We start from the raw sequence: 14,694 nt of genomic DNA, 5'->3' as shown, positions 1-14,694 counted from the left end.
GAGAAAGACATACAGAGGTTAAGGTGGTTCGGCATATAGTATACATCCATACATCAAAGCCTTAATAGGCTACATATTTCCTTGATTATATGATCTGAGTACATAGCTCTATTTATAGATCTTTACATGTGATTTGAAATATTTCAAATATAAAAATATCCCTTAAATTAGAATTAACAAATATTATCTAAATTCTTTGATTTAAGAAATACAGAATCAACAGTTATTCTAAAGGATTAATATCCTTAACTGGAGGAGTAGTGGCTATGATATAGTAAACACGGGAGTGGGCCTCTTCAGCCCATCTAATCATCCCAAGCAGACCCATTTACAATAAGCCTATGCAGCCAGACCATGGAGGACGGGCACACGAACGATAGAGAGAGGTTGTGCTTACTATATCCTAGCCACTTGGACTGCTGATGCCGATAAAGAACCTATGCCTAATGGACTAGTGGGGCTACCAAATTAAATCAATTATCCAATGGACCCCCTCCCTATAGGCTATAAGCGACCAGAAGCAGGAAAACACTACATAAAGAGAGAGAAAGGGAATTATTCAAGAGTTACGTCAATTCTAGTCAAACGTTATTCTCCAATTTTCCTTGAGCGTCATTCCTCCAAATGAAAACTGACTTTCTTTTTTATCTTTTTTTTTTTTTTTCTAATAAAATGCTGGAAAAGGTTACAAGGACAAATGAGAACTGACTTACACATCAAAGTAACTTCCTCCTAAATCCCAAAGGGACACTTGGTACTTGAGCTTCCTTCTCTTTGTATGTTATCTTGATTCAAGATTTAATGTGCGATCAACTAATTCTTCACATCTTTTTATTTTTTTCTTTTTCTTTTTTTTTAAATACCTTTGTTCATCTATTTTTCTGTCAAATATTTGTGAAATTTTAATTATGCCTTAAAGAAGAAAAAATTATTTATATAAGTAAATAAGCACATCAGAAAAAAAAAATAAAAAATAAAAAGTACAAGCGAGTGTAGCATTTAACTAATTCTACCCAACAAACAAAAAACCCAAGCACCTTTTCTCGAAGCGTAAGCCTCCAATATTGTAGTATCACCACTAGGAGCATGATTTTATCTTACAACAGAATAAAAGGAAAAAGTTATGAGCCAAAACTAGCTGGATTGTTAAATATAGGGGAAATTATCCTTTCATCCCATAAAACTATCACGTGATGACTATTTCCCTCCATCAACTACTAACTTTATATTACGACCCCATCAAACTATCATTTCGTTACCAAAATTTTCATTCCGTCACTCAAGGTTGATAATTAAGTTGGATGGTCAACTCTGTGGAGAGTGTCGTGAACAATACCTACGCCGTGAACAGTGTCATGAATAGTACGGTTGACCGTCCGACTTAACGGCCTTGACTGATGAGGTTTTAGTAACAAAAGGATAGTTTGATGGGGTCGTAATGTAAAGTTAGTAGTTAATGGGAGAAATGATCGTCGCGGGATAGTTCGTGGGGGTAAAGGATAATTTCCCTTTAAATATAATAGTGGTGAATTTATTGGTGTTTTGATGTAACATAAACGTGAAAATAGTTTTGAAATTTTTTTTATTTTTTTTTTATTTTTTATTTTTATGAAATCTATATTTGAAAAAATATTTAATTAATTACTAAATGCCATGAATAGCTTCTAGACGGACGGTTTCCTTTTTTTATTCTTTTATTATTATTTTCTTTTTCCTTTTTGCAAAGACACGTTCAAACTTCTATTTCCAACATTTGACCCTTTTGAATTACTATTTCGTTGCAATTACTAGCAAACTAGCTAGGTGACATAACATTTGTATTTGTAGTCCCAAAAATGTTTGTTTTAATGTTGAAATTGAACAACTCATTCGTTCGGAGTAACTAGATACTTATCCATTGATGCACAGTAAACCACAAGATGATCCAGCTACATTAGAGTATTAAAATGAGCCAAGGTGATTTATATTAATTAATCAAATATGGAAATTCTCATAGTTAGATTTGATTCATGTCTTAGTGTACGTGTAACTAACCACTTTAGAGATTTATTTAGACTATTGAACCACCACCTTAAATTTAAGGTGTGAAAAATGTATTATTTGATCAATCACACCACTAACTCAGGAAAGCCAATGATTCTCAAAATAGTTTTAGCCTGCCACTAGCAAAAAAAAAAAAAATTGGAGATTTTCTTATGAAAAAAGTAGACGGTAGAAATTGTCTAGCCAGTGAAAAACAAACTCGAATTCTCCCATGATTATCTCATCTCCACCATTTAATCTGTCACACGAGCCAAATTCTTGTTAATTATATTGGCTATACATTTTTTAATGCATTTCTAAGTTGTAAGGCAGTAAGATCGATATAACTCCAAAATCCATCAATTGAGTTGGATTAGGCACTTTACTAATTAATGTAATGGCAGCTACATTAATTTCCTTCATCAAATTAAATATCTTGTGTTAAGAAAAGAAGAGAACAACCTTCAAAAAGAAGAGAACAACGCCACAATTTATTCCTTAATCACCCATCCCTTTTGACAAATCATAATGATTTGAGACTAAGAATGCATGTTTAAGGTTGTTCTCATTTATAATGAGAAGAGAACAACCTTATAAACATTCTTCTCAGTCCAAACTCCAAACCAACTCACACCAGGTACATTTATTCACTATTATCTCAATCACAAGGATGGATAAATAAAAACAATAAAAAAATATAAAAAATATATATATATACAAAAAAATAAATAAATTTAAAACCAAAAAAAAAAAAAAAAGGATGTCACTTTCTATGTGAATCATCTAAACCGACAAGGGACTGGGAAGTGGCTCGACAAAGAACTTCATCTGTCTAAGGCTGCAATGGACGCCTTTGTGCATACCGCAAGCAAAGTAGTAAGGCTTGCACTTTTTCAGCACGAACTTGAAACCGTCGCCGCCTCCTTGTGTCACGTCAGCTAGCAACTTCGCTTTTTTTAAAGTTGCACTTTTCGAAGCTCTCATGGTTTGGTAGCAAGTATGCATTGTGAGGATCTGAGTTATTGTCTACGGTGCATCATACTTGAAAACTACAACAACCATAGACAAAAATGTTATTTAGTAAACTAATATACGATTGTCATATAATTTGAAACACATCAACTCACCCAGCGTATCATGGGCATAAAAGGGGCCCTTTTTGAGAGCCCAACTAATGTAACTAACGTTAAATTTTCAGCCTTCGGAGCAGCCACGATGACCTTGTCGCCGTACTAACTACCACCATGCAGGAAGCATTAACAATCAGGACGAGGCCTTGTGCAAAAGTGAAACTACCTATGTCTTGTTTCGAGAGCAACTTCAGAAAAGAGGGAAATAAGTTGTGATATATAGAAGAGAAAAGATTGTAAGATGTTGTGTTTGATGGGAAGAGTTGAGGGGTATTTAAAGAGGAGAGAGGAAGATGAGTAACCTTCATTGGTTAATATTAAATTTTGATTAAATGGTAATTTTAAAAATTATTTTATTTTTAGAGGGACACAAAAAAAAAAACTTTTAAAATTATCCGATAAAAGAGAGAAAACAAAAAGAAAGGGTGTGGAAAATTGCCAAATTCACCTTTTCTTTATATATATATATATATATATCTTTGGTAGGTAAAAAAAATGGAAAATACATCGTGAAATGCTCCTCCATTGAGTTCAATTTTTCAACTAGTCAATCCTCCACTTGGATATTTCATTTCCTTAAGAAAAAGAAGCTCATTGAGCTTTCAATTATTTCATTGAGCTTGGACCATTTCCAAATATATACTTCTTTTTTCTATATTTCATCTCCTCGATGATATCATGTTTCTCTCCTATTTGACTTTCCATTGTTCTCGTCACATGCGCACTATATATAATTCTTAATGGGAATTTAAAAAGAATTGGGCTTTAATTGAATTGAATCGGCAAACGTGGATGAGCTAATATATGTCTAGTAGTTTATCCATTACTAGATCGAATTATCTTCTCTCTTTTTCTTCTCTTATGCGATAAAGTAAAAAAAAAAAAATCATTTTAAATGGAGTAAAGAGATCATTCTCCACTAGAAAGTCTCGTCTGACAATATCAAGAGTTTGCATTTAATCATTTTAAGTGTATATCAGGAGATAACACTTTAGTCTTTGTTTTAATTAGGAACTACTTCAAAACAAATCTAGTAGTTCCTAAAACAATAAAATATTGTCTCTCATCCTAGTAAAACCTTTATTAAAGGTGTTTGTTGTTTTCCAATTAGGCAAGATATTGCTAATTGATTAAATTGGCTTGCCTTTAGTGAAGAAATTACTGAAGATCTTCCTGTGAAAAAAAAAAAATGGTGAAGATTGCCTTCAATAAAAAAATAACTTGAAGTTATTTTCACCATTTATTTTATCACAGGAGATCGGCAATGATTTTTTCACTAGACGCAAGCAAAAAAATTGCCCGCATGATGCCCTTCGGGTTTGTTGCTTTGGTCCAGACCTTTGGGTTGTACATGTGAACGCTATCCTGGCTTTCGGGTTGAGAGGGATGAGCTTTAGCTGGAGATTCTCTACCCTCAGTGTCGAGAAATAAGAGGTACCTATGCATTGGTTTGAGTCTGTTCGGTGCAGATATGCTCTTTAATTTGAAAATTAGTTATAGGTTAGCGAATTTGTTTTAGTCTGAAATGTAATACGTCATCTTTGACGCTTGTAACCTTGTAGCTTTGGCCATGATTGTTTTAGAGCTTTTACTCTATGTTATTTAAGCTTTATGCTCATTTATCAATGAATGAAATTGAACTGATTCCTTTCAAAAAAAAATAAAAAAGCAAGCAAAATTCTTGTTCATTCAATTGGCAATTCATTTTTCAATGCATTTCTTAGTTGTATTGTAGTAAGACATAACAACAAAATCCATCAATTGAGTTTGGTTAGGCACTTTTGATCACAAATCATAATTAATTTAACTAAGAATGTTTACGGTTGTTCTAAAGAGAAGAGAACAACCTCAAACATTCTTCTCAGTGCTCCACATAGCCAACAAAACAATACACAATAAGGAACAACGTAAAATTAACATGGATGCCGTAGAACATCCAACCATCTCATAGCATGGTACAATAGTTATTCACTATCATCTCAATATTCAGAAAAAGAAAAAAAAAAAAAAAAAAAAACAGATCAACTCTTATTGAATACCAGACAAACATAAAAAAAAAAAAAAAAAAAAAAAAAAAAAAAAAAAAAGATGTCACTTTTTGTATCAATTATTTAAACCAACGAGGCATTGGCACGACAAAGAACTTCATCTGTCCAAGGCTGCAATGGATGCCATCGTGCTGACCGCAAGCAAAGTAGTGAGGCTTCCAATTTTTCAGCACGAACTCGAAGCCTTGCCCGCCTCCTTGCGTCACGTCGGCCAACATCTCCGCTCCGGTTAAGTTGCAAGTTATAAAGCTTCGAAGGTTTCGTAGCAAGTATACGCTGTGAGGGATTGTTGTATTGTCCGTTGGTGGATCATACTTGAAAACTGCAACCACCATATATATTGAACTTAGTATATGTTTAATAAACTGTTATACGACTATTATATAACTTGAAATACGTTAACTCACCCAAAGTGTCGTTGAGGTAAAAGGGACCGTTTTTGAAAGCCCAATTAGTGTAGCTAAAGTTGAAGTGCCAGCCTTCGGAGCCGCCGACGATGACCTTGTTTGGGGCAGCCTGTCTATATTTTGGGTGATGGGAGCCACCTTTGTAAGGAGGCCAATGGTTGTTAAACCCGAACTGCCAATCCTTGCTGGCCGTAATAACTGCCAACATGCAGGAAGCAGTTATAATGAGGACGAGGCCATATGCAAAATTTGAACCACCCATTTGAGCAAGTACTTAAGAAAAGAGGGAAATTATGGGGTGATAGAATTGAAGAGAAAAAGAATGCAAAATATTCAGATATTTGGTTTGACGGGAAGACTTGAGGGGTATTTAAAGAGGGGGAGGAACAGGGTGTGGAAAACTGCCAAATTAATTCACCTTTTTTTATATATATATATATTTGGTAGGTAAGAAAAATTGAAAATCCAACGTGAAATGCTCCTCCATTGAGTTCAATTTTCAACGAGTCATTAATGTTCCACTTCTTGGATTTTTCTTTTTCCCTCTTTTTCCTCCCCATTTGTGTGTCACATTCCCCAAGAAAGGCAGCAATAGGAAAACATAGGAAGATATATCAAATTAGCTAGCTCTATGTATTTTGGATTATATTTCTCTATCTCCAATTCATTTTCATTTATATTTTATACAAATCTATCCGTGAATATGGAGGTGGTTCTAGAGATCCAATGATAAATTTGAAAAAGAGAAAGATGAGAAATAGAGAAATAACATGTCGCTTTTTGGCCGTTACCAAATATCTCATTGACCTTTTGATTATTTCAAAGAGCTCCTTGTATCTTTGACTATTTTTAAATAGATTTTTTTTTTTCTATATTCCGTCTATTTTTTTTTAATGTGAAATTTAAATTATTCCTTAAAGGAGAAAAAAAAAATCAAATAATTATGTTTATATTAGAATGTGACGATTCAGTTGATCACACACCAAATCCTGAATCTAGAGAACCTGCAAAGAGACTAAAGGTCAAGCACCAAGTGTCCCTCTAAAGTTCAATGAGGGGTCCGATGCTTAATTAAGTTAGTATTGTTTTGGAGGAGGAACGAAGCTCAAGGAAAATGGAAGAAGATGAGTGTTTGGCTAGAATTGACATATCTCCTGTGTGATCCATTTCTCCTCTCTTAGAAGTGTTTTCTTGTGCCTCGTCGGTTAAGGAGAGAGGTCTATTAGCTAGATAACGGATTTGATTATATGACCCATACTCATTAGACATTTGTTCTTTAACCTTCGAGAATAAAGGGGTGTTAGTAGTCGAGGAGTAGTTGCTATGATATAGTAAACACGGGAGTGGGCCTCTTCAGCCCAAGCAGACCCCTTTTCAATAAGCCAACGCAGCCAGACAATGGAGGACAGGCGCACAAACAATAAAGAGAGGTTGTGCTTACTATATCCGAGCCACCTGGACTGCTAATGCATCTTTATTCTTGGGGACTAAAAAAACCTATGCCTAATGGAGACTATGGAGTAGTGGGGCTACCGAATTAAATCAATTATCCAATGGACCCCCTCCCTATAAGCAACCAAACGCAAGAAAACACTACATAAAGAAAGAGAAAGGGGATCACTCAAGAGGTACGTTAATTCTAGTCAAACGATATTCTCCAATTTTCCTTGAGCTTCATTCATTCAAACGAAAACTGACTTACACATCAAAGTAACTTTAAATCCTGCTAAATCGAGAAGGGGCACTTGTGCTTGGGCTTCCTTCTCTTTGTATGTTATCTTGATTCAAGAAATGGCTTTGTGGGGGATGTGAGCAGCATCATGATTATCACCAGGTTTTAAGTTTGGCCATCATAGAGAGCTCTTCAATGGCAGACCTGATTTCTGACACCTTCTCCAACTCCCTTTTCCTCTTCATTTCAACCTCTGCGTAATCTTCGTTCGCCCCCTCCACTTTAATTCTTGATTTTCTTTTCAATACCTGTGCTGATGATCATTACTGGATGAGCTTCTGAGTTGGGCTCAAAAAACAATTTCTGCCAGACCCAGGAGAGAGAGCGAGCTTGGTCTCTCACAGTCACAGGCAGCCTGGTCCAGGCGTGGGTCTGGCCACGACCCGCCTGGGTTTGGCCAGACCCACGGCGGGTCTCAGCCGATGGGATTTTCCCCGGCACCGACGACTTGGTTGAAAAACTTCGACATCTGAACAACCAATATTCCACATTGAGTTGGGGCCAATATTCCACCGCTGTGAACAACCAATATTCCGACTTTTGGATGAGCTTGGATGAGCTTCTGAGCTTCTGAATTAATTCAATTAATTTATGATTCAAACTTACTCCTCGGACTAAAGAGAGGCAGAGATGGCGTTTGATTTCTTGCCGGAGATCAGTAGGGAGGGTATTGAGAAGCAACAAGGATGGGGGATTTTAGGAAAAAAAAAAAAACCAAAAGTGGTCACACATAATCACTGTTCTGTCGGTCAAAACAACTTTGGAGTGAATTGCAAAAATTAAAACTTTAGAGGTTAAATTGAAAAATGACCCCAAACTTTAGAGGAGTAAAGTATAATTTTTCCAAAAGATAAAAATAAAAAATGCAAGCAGAGTGTAGCATTTAACTAATTCTACCCAACAAATAAAAAAACCCAAGCATTGTTTCTCTTAGCGTAAGCCTCCAATATTGCAGTATCACCACTAGGAGCATGTTTTATCTTACAACAGAATAAAAAGAAAAAGTTATGAGCCAAACTAGCTGGATTGTTAAATATAATAGTGGTGAAATTATTGGTGTTTCGATATAACATAAATGTGAAAATAGTTTTGACAAGTGTTTTTTTTTTTTTTTTTTTTTTTTATGAAATCTATATTTGAAAAAACATTTAATTACTAAACGCCAAGAATATATAGTTTCTAAAGGGACGGTTTCCTTTTTTTCTTTTTCTTTTTTCTTTTTTTTTTTTTTTTGTTTGCAAAGACTCGCACCATTTAACCAAGCAGCAATACAAAATTTCATTGGGGCGCCCCAACCCTCGATCTCCCCACTAAGGCTAGCAGACCAAGATACTTCTCATACCTTCTAGTAGAGCAAACCCATGCAATTGAGAGAATGTGTTCCTTCACTTCCCTTTTAGTATTCCGACTGAAAAAAAATGGAAGTTTCTTCCTGATTTAGCTTATGTCCAGATGCCTTATCATATAACTCAAGAATGTGTTGTATGTGCAACCACTCAATAGTATTTGCTTTACAGAAAAGCAAAGTGTCATCGGAAAAGAAGAGATGACTAATCCTCATCGCCCCTCGAGTAATAGGCAATCCAGAAATCCATCTTTTAGCTTCTGCATATATATAGTCTTTGTAGATTGTAGTAGTTCCTAAAACAATAAAATTTTGTCTCTAATCCTAATAACCTTTATAAAAGTTGTTTGTTGTTAGTTGTTTACAACTAGGCAAGATATTGTTAATTGATTAGTTAGTTTAGCTTGCCTTTAATTAGCGAAAAATTTGGTAATCTTCTTATGAAAAAAGAACTCCAATTAGTTTAGTTTGCCTTTAATTCGGTAGAGATTGTCTCCAATAAAAAATAAATAAATAAATAAATAAAAAAACTTGAATTCTCCCATGATTATCTCATCTCCACCATTTTTTCACTAGAAGCTAGCGAGCCAAATTCTTGTTAATTATATTGGCAATACATTTTTCAATGCATTTCTAAGTTGTAGTGTAGTAAGATATGACCCAAAATCCATCAATTGAGTTGGGTTAGGCACTTTGGGAATTGATGTAATGGCAGCTACACTAATTTCCTTCAACAAATATCTTGAGTTAAAGAAAATATATAAGAGAACAACCTTAATTTATTCCTTAGTCACCACTTTCGACAAATCATAATTATTTTAACTAAGAATATTTAAGGTTGTTCTAATTTCTAAGGAGAAGAGAACAACCTTTTAAACATTCCTCTTATGTCCAAACCAAGTCACAGCAGGTACATTTATTCACTGTCATCTCAATCAGAAGGAAGGTTAAATTAAGAAGAAAAAAAAAAGAAAAGAAAAAAAGAGATTAAGTACTCTTATATTGAATACCAGACAAACAAACATAAAAATAAAAAATAAAAAAATAAAAAGATGTCACTTTTTGTATCAATTATGTAAACCAACGGGGCATTGGCATCACAAAGAACTTCATCTGTCCAAGGCTGCAATGGATGCCATCGTGCTGACCGCAGGCAAAGTAGTGAGGCTTCCAATTTTTCAGCACGTACTCAAAGCCCTGCCCGCCTCCTTGCATCACGTCGGCCAACATCTCCGCTCCAGTTAAGTTGCAAGTTATAAAGCTCCGAAGGTTTGGTAGCAAGTATACGCTGTGAGGGATTGTGGTATTGTCCGTTGGTGGATCATACTTGAAAACTGCAAACCACCATATATATTGTCATCATATGCTATTTAATGAACTGTTATACGATTATTATATAACTTAAAACACGTTAACTCACCCAAAGTGTCGTTGAGGTAAAAGGGGCCATTTTTGAAAGCCCAATTAGTGTAGCTAAAGTTGAAGTGCCAACCTTCGGAGCCGCCACGATGACCTTGTTTGGGGCAGCCTGTCTATGTTTTGGGTGATGGGAGCCACCTTTGTAAGGAGGCCAATGGTTGTTAAACCCGAACTGCCAATCCTTGTTGGCCGTACTAACTGCCAACATGCAGGAAGCAGTTATAATGAGGACGAGGCCATATGCAAAATTTGAACCACCCATATGAGCAAGTACTTAAGAAATTAAGAGGTAAATTATGAGGTGATAGAATTGAAGAGAAAAAGAATGTAAAATATTCAGATGTTTGGTTTGACGGGAAGAGTTAAGGAGTATTTAAAGAGGGGGAGGAAGAGAGAGAACAGAGAAAAAAAGGGTGTGGAAAACTGCCAAATTAATTCACCTTTTATATATATATTTGGTAGGTAAGAAAAATTGAAAATACAACGTGAAATGCTCCTCCATTGAGTTCAATTTTCAACGAGTCACTAATATTCCACTTCTTCGATTTTTCTTTTTCCTCTTTTTCCTCCCATTTGTGTGTCACATTCCTTCCAAAAGGCAGCAATAGGAAAAACGTAGCTAGGAAGAAATGTCAAATTAGCTAGCTCTCTGTATTTTGGGATTATTTTTCTCTATTTCCAATTCATTTTCATTTATATTCTATACAAATCCAATAGCTAGGAAGAAATATCAAATTAGCTAGCTCTCTGTATTTTGGGATTATATTTCTCTATCTCCAATTCATTTTCATTTATATTCTATACAAATCTACCCGTGAATCTAGAGGTGGTTCTTGAGATCCAATGATAAATTTGAGAAAGAGAGCGATGAGAGATACAAAAATAGAATGTCTCTTTTTGGCGGTTGCCAAATATCTCATTGACCTTTCGATTATTTCAAAAAGCTCCTTGTATCTTTGACTATTTTTAAATAGATATTTTTTCTATATTCAGTCTATATATATTATACCTTCAAGAAAAAGAAAAAGAAAAAAACTATCAAATAATTATGTTTATATTAGACTATAAAGAATCAGTTGATCACACACCAAATCCTGAATCGAGAGAACCTACAAAGAGACTGCAGCGCAAGCACCAAGTGTCCCGCTAAAGTTTAATGAGGGGTGCGATGCTTAAGTCAATATTCTTTTATAGGAACAGAGTTCAAGGAAAATGAAAGAAGAAGAGTGTTTGGCTAGAATGGATGTACTTCCCGGGTGATCCATTTTCCTCTTTTTGGGAAGGGTTTTCTTGTGCTTGTCGGTTGGGGAGGGAGGTCTATTGGATAACCGATTTGATTATATGGCCCCTACTCATTCTTTAGCCTTCGAGAATAAGAGGATGTTAGTTGTCGAGGAGTAGTGACTATAAACACATGAGTGGGCCTCTTCAGCCTATCTAGTCAGCCCAAGCACACCCATTTTCAATAAGCCAACGTGGCCGAACCATGGAAGACGGGCGCACGAATGATAAAGAGAAGTGGTGCTTACTATATCCCAGCCACCTAGGCTGCTAACGCCTCTTTATTCTTGGGGGCTAAAGAACATATGCCTAATAGAGTAGTGGGGCTACCGAATTAAATTAATTATGCAGTAGACCTCCTCGGCCATCCCTATAATCGACCAAACGCAGGAAAGCACTACATATAGAGAGAGAAAGGGGATCACTCAAGAGGTACGTCAATTCTAGTCAAACGATATTCTCCAATTTTCCTCGAGCTCCATTCCTACAAACAAAAACTGACTTACACATCAAAGTATCTTCCTGCTAAATCCCAAAGGGGCACTTGGTGCTTGAGCTTCCTTTTCTTTGTATGTTATCTTGATTCAAGATTTAGCGTCGGATCAACTAAATCTTCAATTTTTTTTTTTTTTTTTTTTTAAATAGATTCTTTTGTTCACCTATTTTTCTGACAAATATTTGTGAAATTTCAATTATGCCTTAAAAGAATATTTATATAAATAAATAAGCACATCAGAAAATTTTTTTAAAAAAAAAATGCAAGCAAGTGTAGCATTTAACTAATTCTACCCAACAAATAAAAAACCCAAGCACCGTTTCTCAAAGCGTAAGCTTCCATGGCAGTATCACCACTAGGAGCATGATTTTATCTTACAACAGGACAAAAAGAAAAAGAAAAAGTTATGAGCCCAACTTGCTGGATTGTTAGATATAAAGGTTAAATATTTTGTTGCCCTTATGGTATTAACACTTTATTTTTTCTCCCTTAGGGTTTATTTTAATTGCAGGTTTGGTTTTTATAAAAACCAAGATGGTACCTCTGTTAAAATTTTGTCCAAAACTTAACGAAACATCACGTTAGCACCAATCAAATATCGTCATGTGTCATATAATTATTTTAAAAAATATATATTTTAAAAAAAAATTAAAAAAAATATATTTTTTTTTATAAAAAAATAAAAAAAGAATTTGGGGGTGGCCCATCTGGCCGGTTTGGGGGTGGCTCGGGTGGCTGGGCCAACCCCAAAAAGCCCAAGGGGTGGCGGAAACCACCTCCAGTTTTGAAAAGTGTTTTTTTTATGAGAACTGTATTTGAAAAAATATTTAATTACTAAACGCTAGGAATAGTTTCTGGAGGGACGGTTTCTTTCTTTCTTTCTTTTTGTCCTTTTTTGCAAAGACACGTTCAATTTCTATTTCCAACATTTGACCCTTTTGAATTACTATTTCGTTGCATGCAATTACCAGGCAAACTAGCTAGGTGACACAACATTTGTATTTTGTAGTCTCAAAAAAGTTTGCTTTAACGTTGAAATTGAAAAACTCATTCGTTTGGAGTAACCGGGTACTTATCCGTTGATGCACAGTAAACTACAAGATGATCCAACTCTACCAGAATATCAATAGGAATTAAGGTGGTTCATCTGTTTATACTAATCAAGTATGCAGATTCTCATCGTAAGATTAGATTCATGGCATAGTGTACATGTCACTAACCACTATAAAGATTTATTTGAACCATTGAACCACCACCTTAAATTTAAGGTGTTAAAATATATTATTTGATTCAATCACACCGCTAAGGAAAGCCAATGATTATCAAAATAGTTTTAGCTTGCCTCTAGCAAAAAAAAAAATGGAGATATTCTTATGAAAAAATAAACAGTAGAAATTGTCACTAACTTGAATTCTCCCATGATTATCTCATCTCCACCATTAATTTATTCTTTCATACGAGCCAAATTCTTGTTAGTTTTCTTGACAATACATTTTTCAATACATTTCTAAGTTGTAATGTGTGTATATATATAGTTAAAGAAAAGAAGAGAACAACGCCATAATTTATTCCATAGTCACCCCTTTTGACAAATCACAATGATTTTAGACTGAGTGTGTTTAAGGTTGTTCTAATTTATAAACAGAAGAGAACAACCTTATAAACATTCTTCTCGATCCAAACCAAGTCACATTAGGTACATTTATTCACAATTATCTCAATCACAAGGATGGATAAATAAAAATAAAAAATAAATAAACATGTCACTTTCTGTATCTATTATCTAAACCAATTACGAGGGACGGTGCAGTGGCTCGACAAAGAACTTCATCTTTCCAAAGTTGCAATGGGCGCCTTCGTGCACACCACAAGCAAAGTAGTGAGGCTTGCACTTTTTCAGCACGAACTCGAAGCCGTCGCCACCTCCTTGTTTCTCGTCGGCCAGCAACTTCGCTCCTTTTAAATCGCACTTTTCGAAGCTCTCATGGTTTCGTAGCAAGAATACATTGTGAGGAATTGAGTTATTGTCTACCGGAGCATCATACTTGAAAACTGCATCAACCATAGACAAAAATGTTATTTAGTAAACTGATATACGATTGTCATATAATTTAAAACACATCAACTCACCCAACGTATCTTGGGCGTAAAAGGGGCCATTTTTTTCAGCCCAACTAGTGTAGCTAAAGTTGAATTTCCAGCCTTCGGAGCCGCCCACAATGATCTTGTGATTCTTGTCTGCCGTACTAACTGCCAACATGCAAGAAGCAGTTACAATCAGGATGAGGCCCCGTGCGAAAGTCAAACCACCCATGTCTTGATTCGAGAGCAACGTCAAAAAGAGGGAAATAAGGTGTGATAGAAGAGAAAAGATTGTAAGATGTTGGGTTTGATGGGAAGAGTCGACGGGTATTTAAAGAGGGGATGAATAACCGTGATCAATCATTATTAGATTTTGATTAAATTGTAATTTTAAAAGTCATTTTATTTTTGAAAGAACACAAGAAAATTTTCTACAATTACCCGAGAAAAGAGGGAGAAGATAGAGAAAGGGTGTTAAAAATTGCCAAATATATATATATATTTGGTTGGTATATAAAAATGGAAAATACATCGTGAAATGCTATTCAATTATCAACGAGTCAATCCTCCACTTGGATATTTATTTTCCTTAATTTCTTTTTCTTCATTGAGCTTTCAATTATCTTGGACCATTTCCAAATAGATACTTCTTTTTTCTATATTTCATCTACTCGATGATATCATGTTTCTCTCCTATTTGACCTTCGAATGTTCTCCTCACGTGCGCACTAT

General features: G+C 35.1%; 2 protein-coding genes and 2 pseudogenes across 2 annotated transcripts; all 4 read right to left on the bottom strand.

Moving 5' to 3' along the window:
• Window positions 1-2,805: 2,805 nt before the first annotated feature.
• Window positions 2,806-4,598, bottom strand: LOC148587491 (uncharacterized; annotated as a pseudogene).
• Window positions 4,599-5,259: 661 nt separating this feature from the next.
• Window positions 5,260-5,869, bottom strand: LOC132168872 (uncharacterized). The gene is made up of 2 exons (XM_059579953.2): window positions 5,608-5,869; window positions 5,260-5,522 (listed from the first exon to the last, which is right to left on the bottom strand). Exons 1-2 carry the CDS (start codon window positions 5,867-5,869, stop codon window positions 5,260-5,262), a joined length of 525 nt encoding a protein of 174 aa, XP_059435936.2.
• A 3,886-nt stretch (window positions 5,870-9,755) lies between these two features.
• On the bottom strand, window positions 9,756-10,365 carry LOC132168866 (blue copper protein 1b-like; annotated as a pseudogene).
• A 3,307-nt stretch (window positions 10,366-13,672) lies between these two features.
• LOC132168198 (blue copper protein 1b-like) lies at window positions 13,673-14,194 on the bottom strand. The gene is made up of 2 exons (XM_059579318.2): window positions 14,011-14,194; window positions 13,673-13,932 (listed from the first exon to the last, which is right to left on the bottom strand). Exons 1-2 carry the CDS (start codon window positions 14,192-14,194, stop codon window positions 13,673-13,675), a joined length of 444 nt encoding a protein of 147 aa, XP_059435301.2.
• Window positions 14,195-14,694: the final 500 nt, after the last annotated feature.

This window comes from Corylus avellana, chromosome 2 (assembly GCF_965113065.1).
Source record: "Corylus avellana chromosome 2, dhCorAvel1.hap1.2, whole genome shotgun sequence".
NCBI lineage: Eukaryota > Viridiplantae > Streptophyta > Magnoliopsida > Fagales > Betulaceae > Corylus > Corylus avellana.
This window is presented reverse-complemented; position numbering and strand designations above follow the sequence as displayed.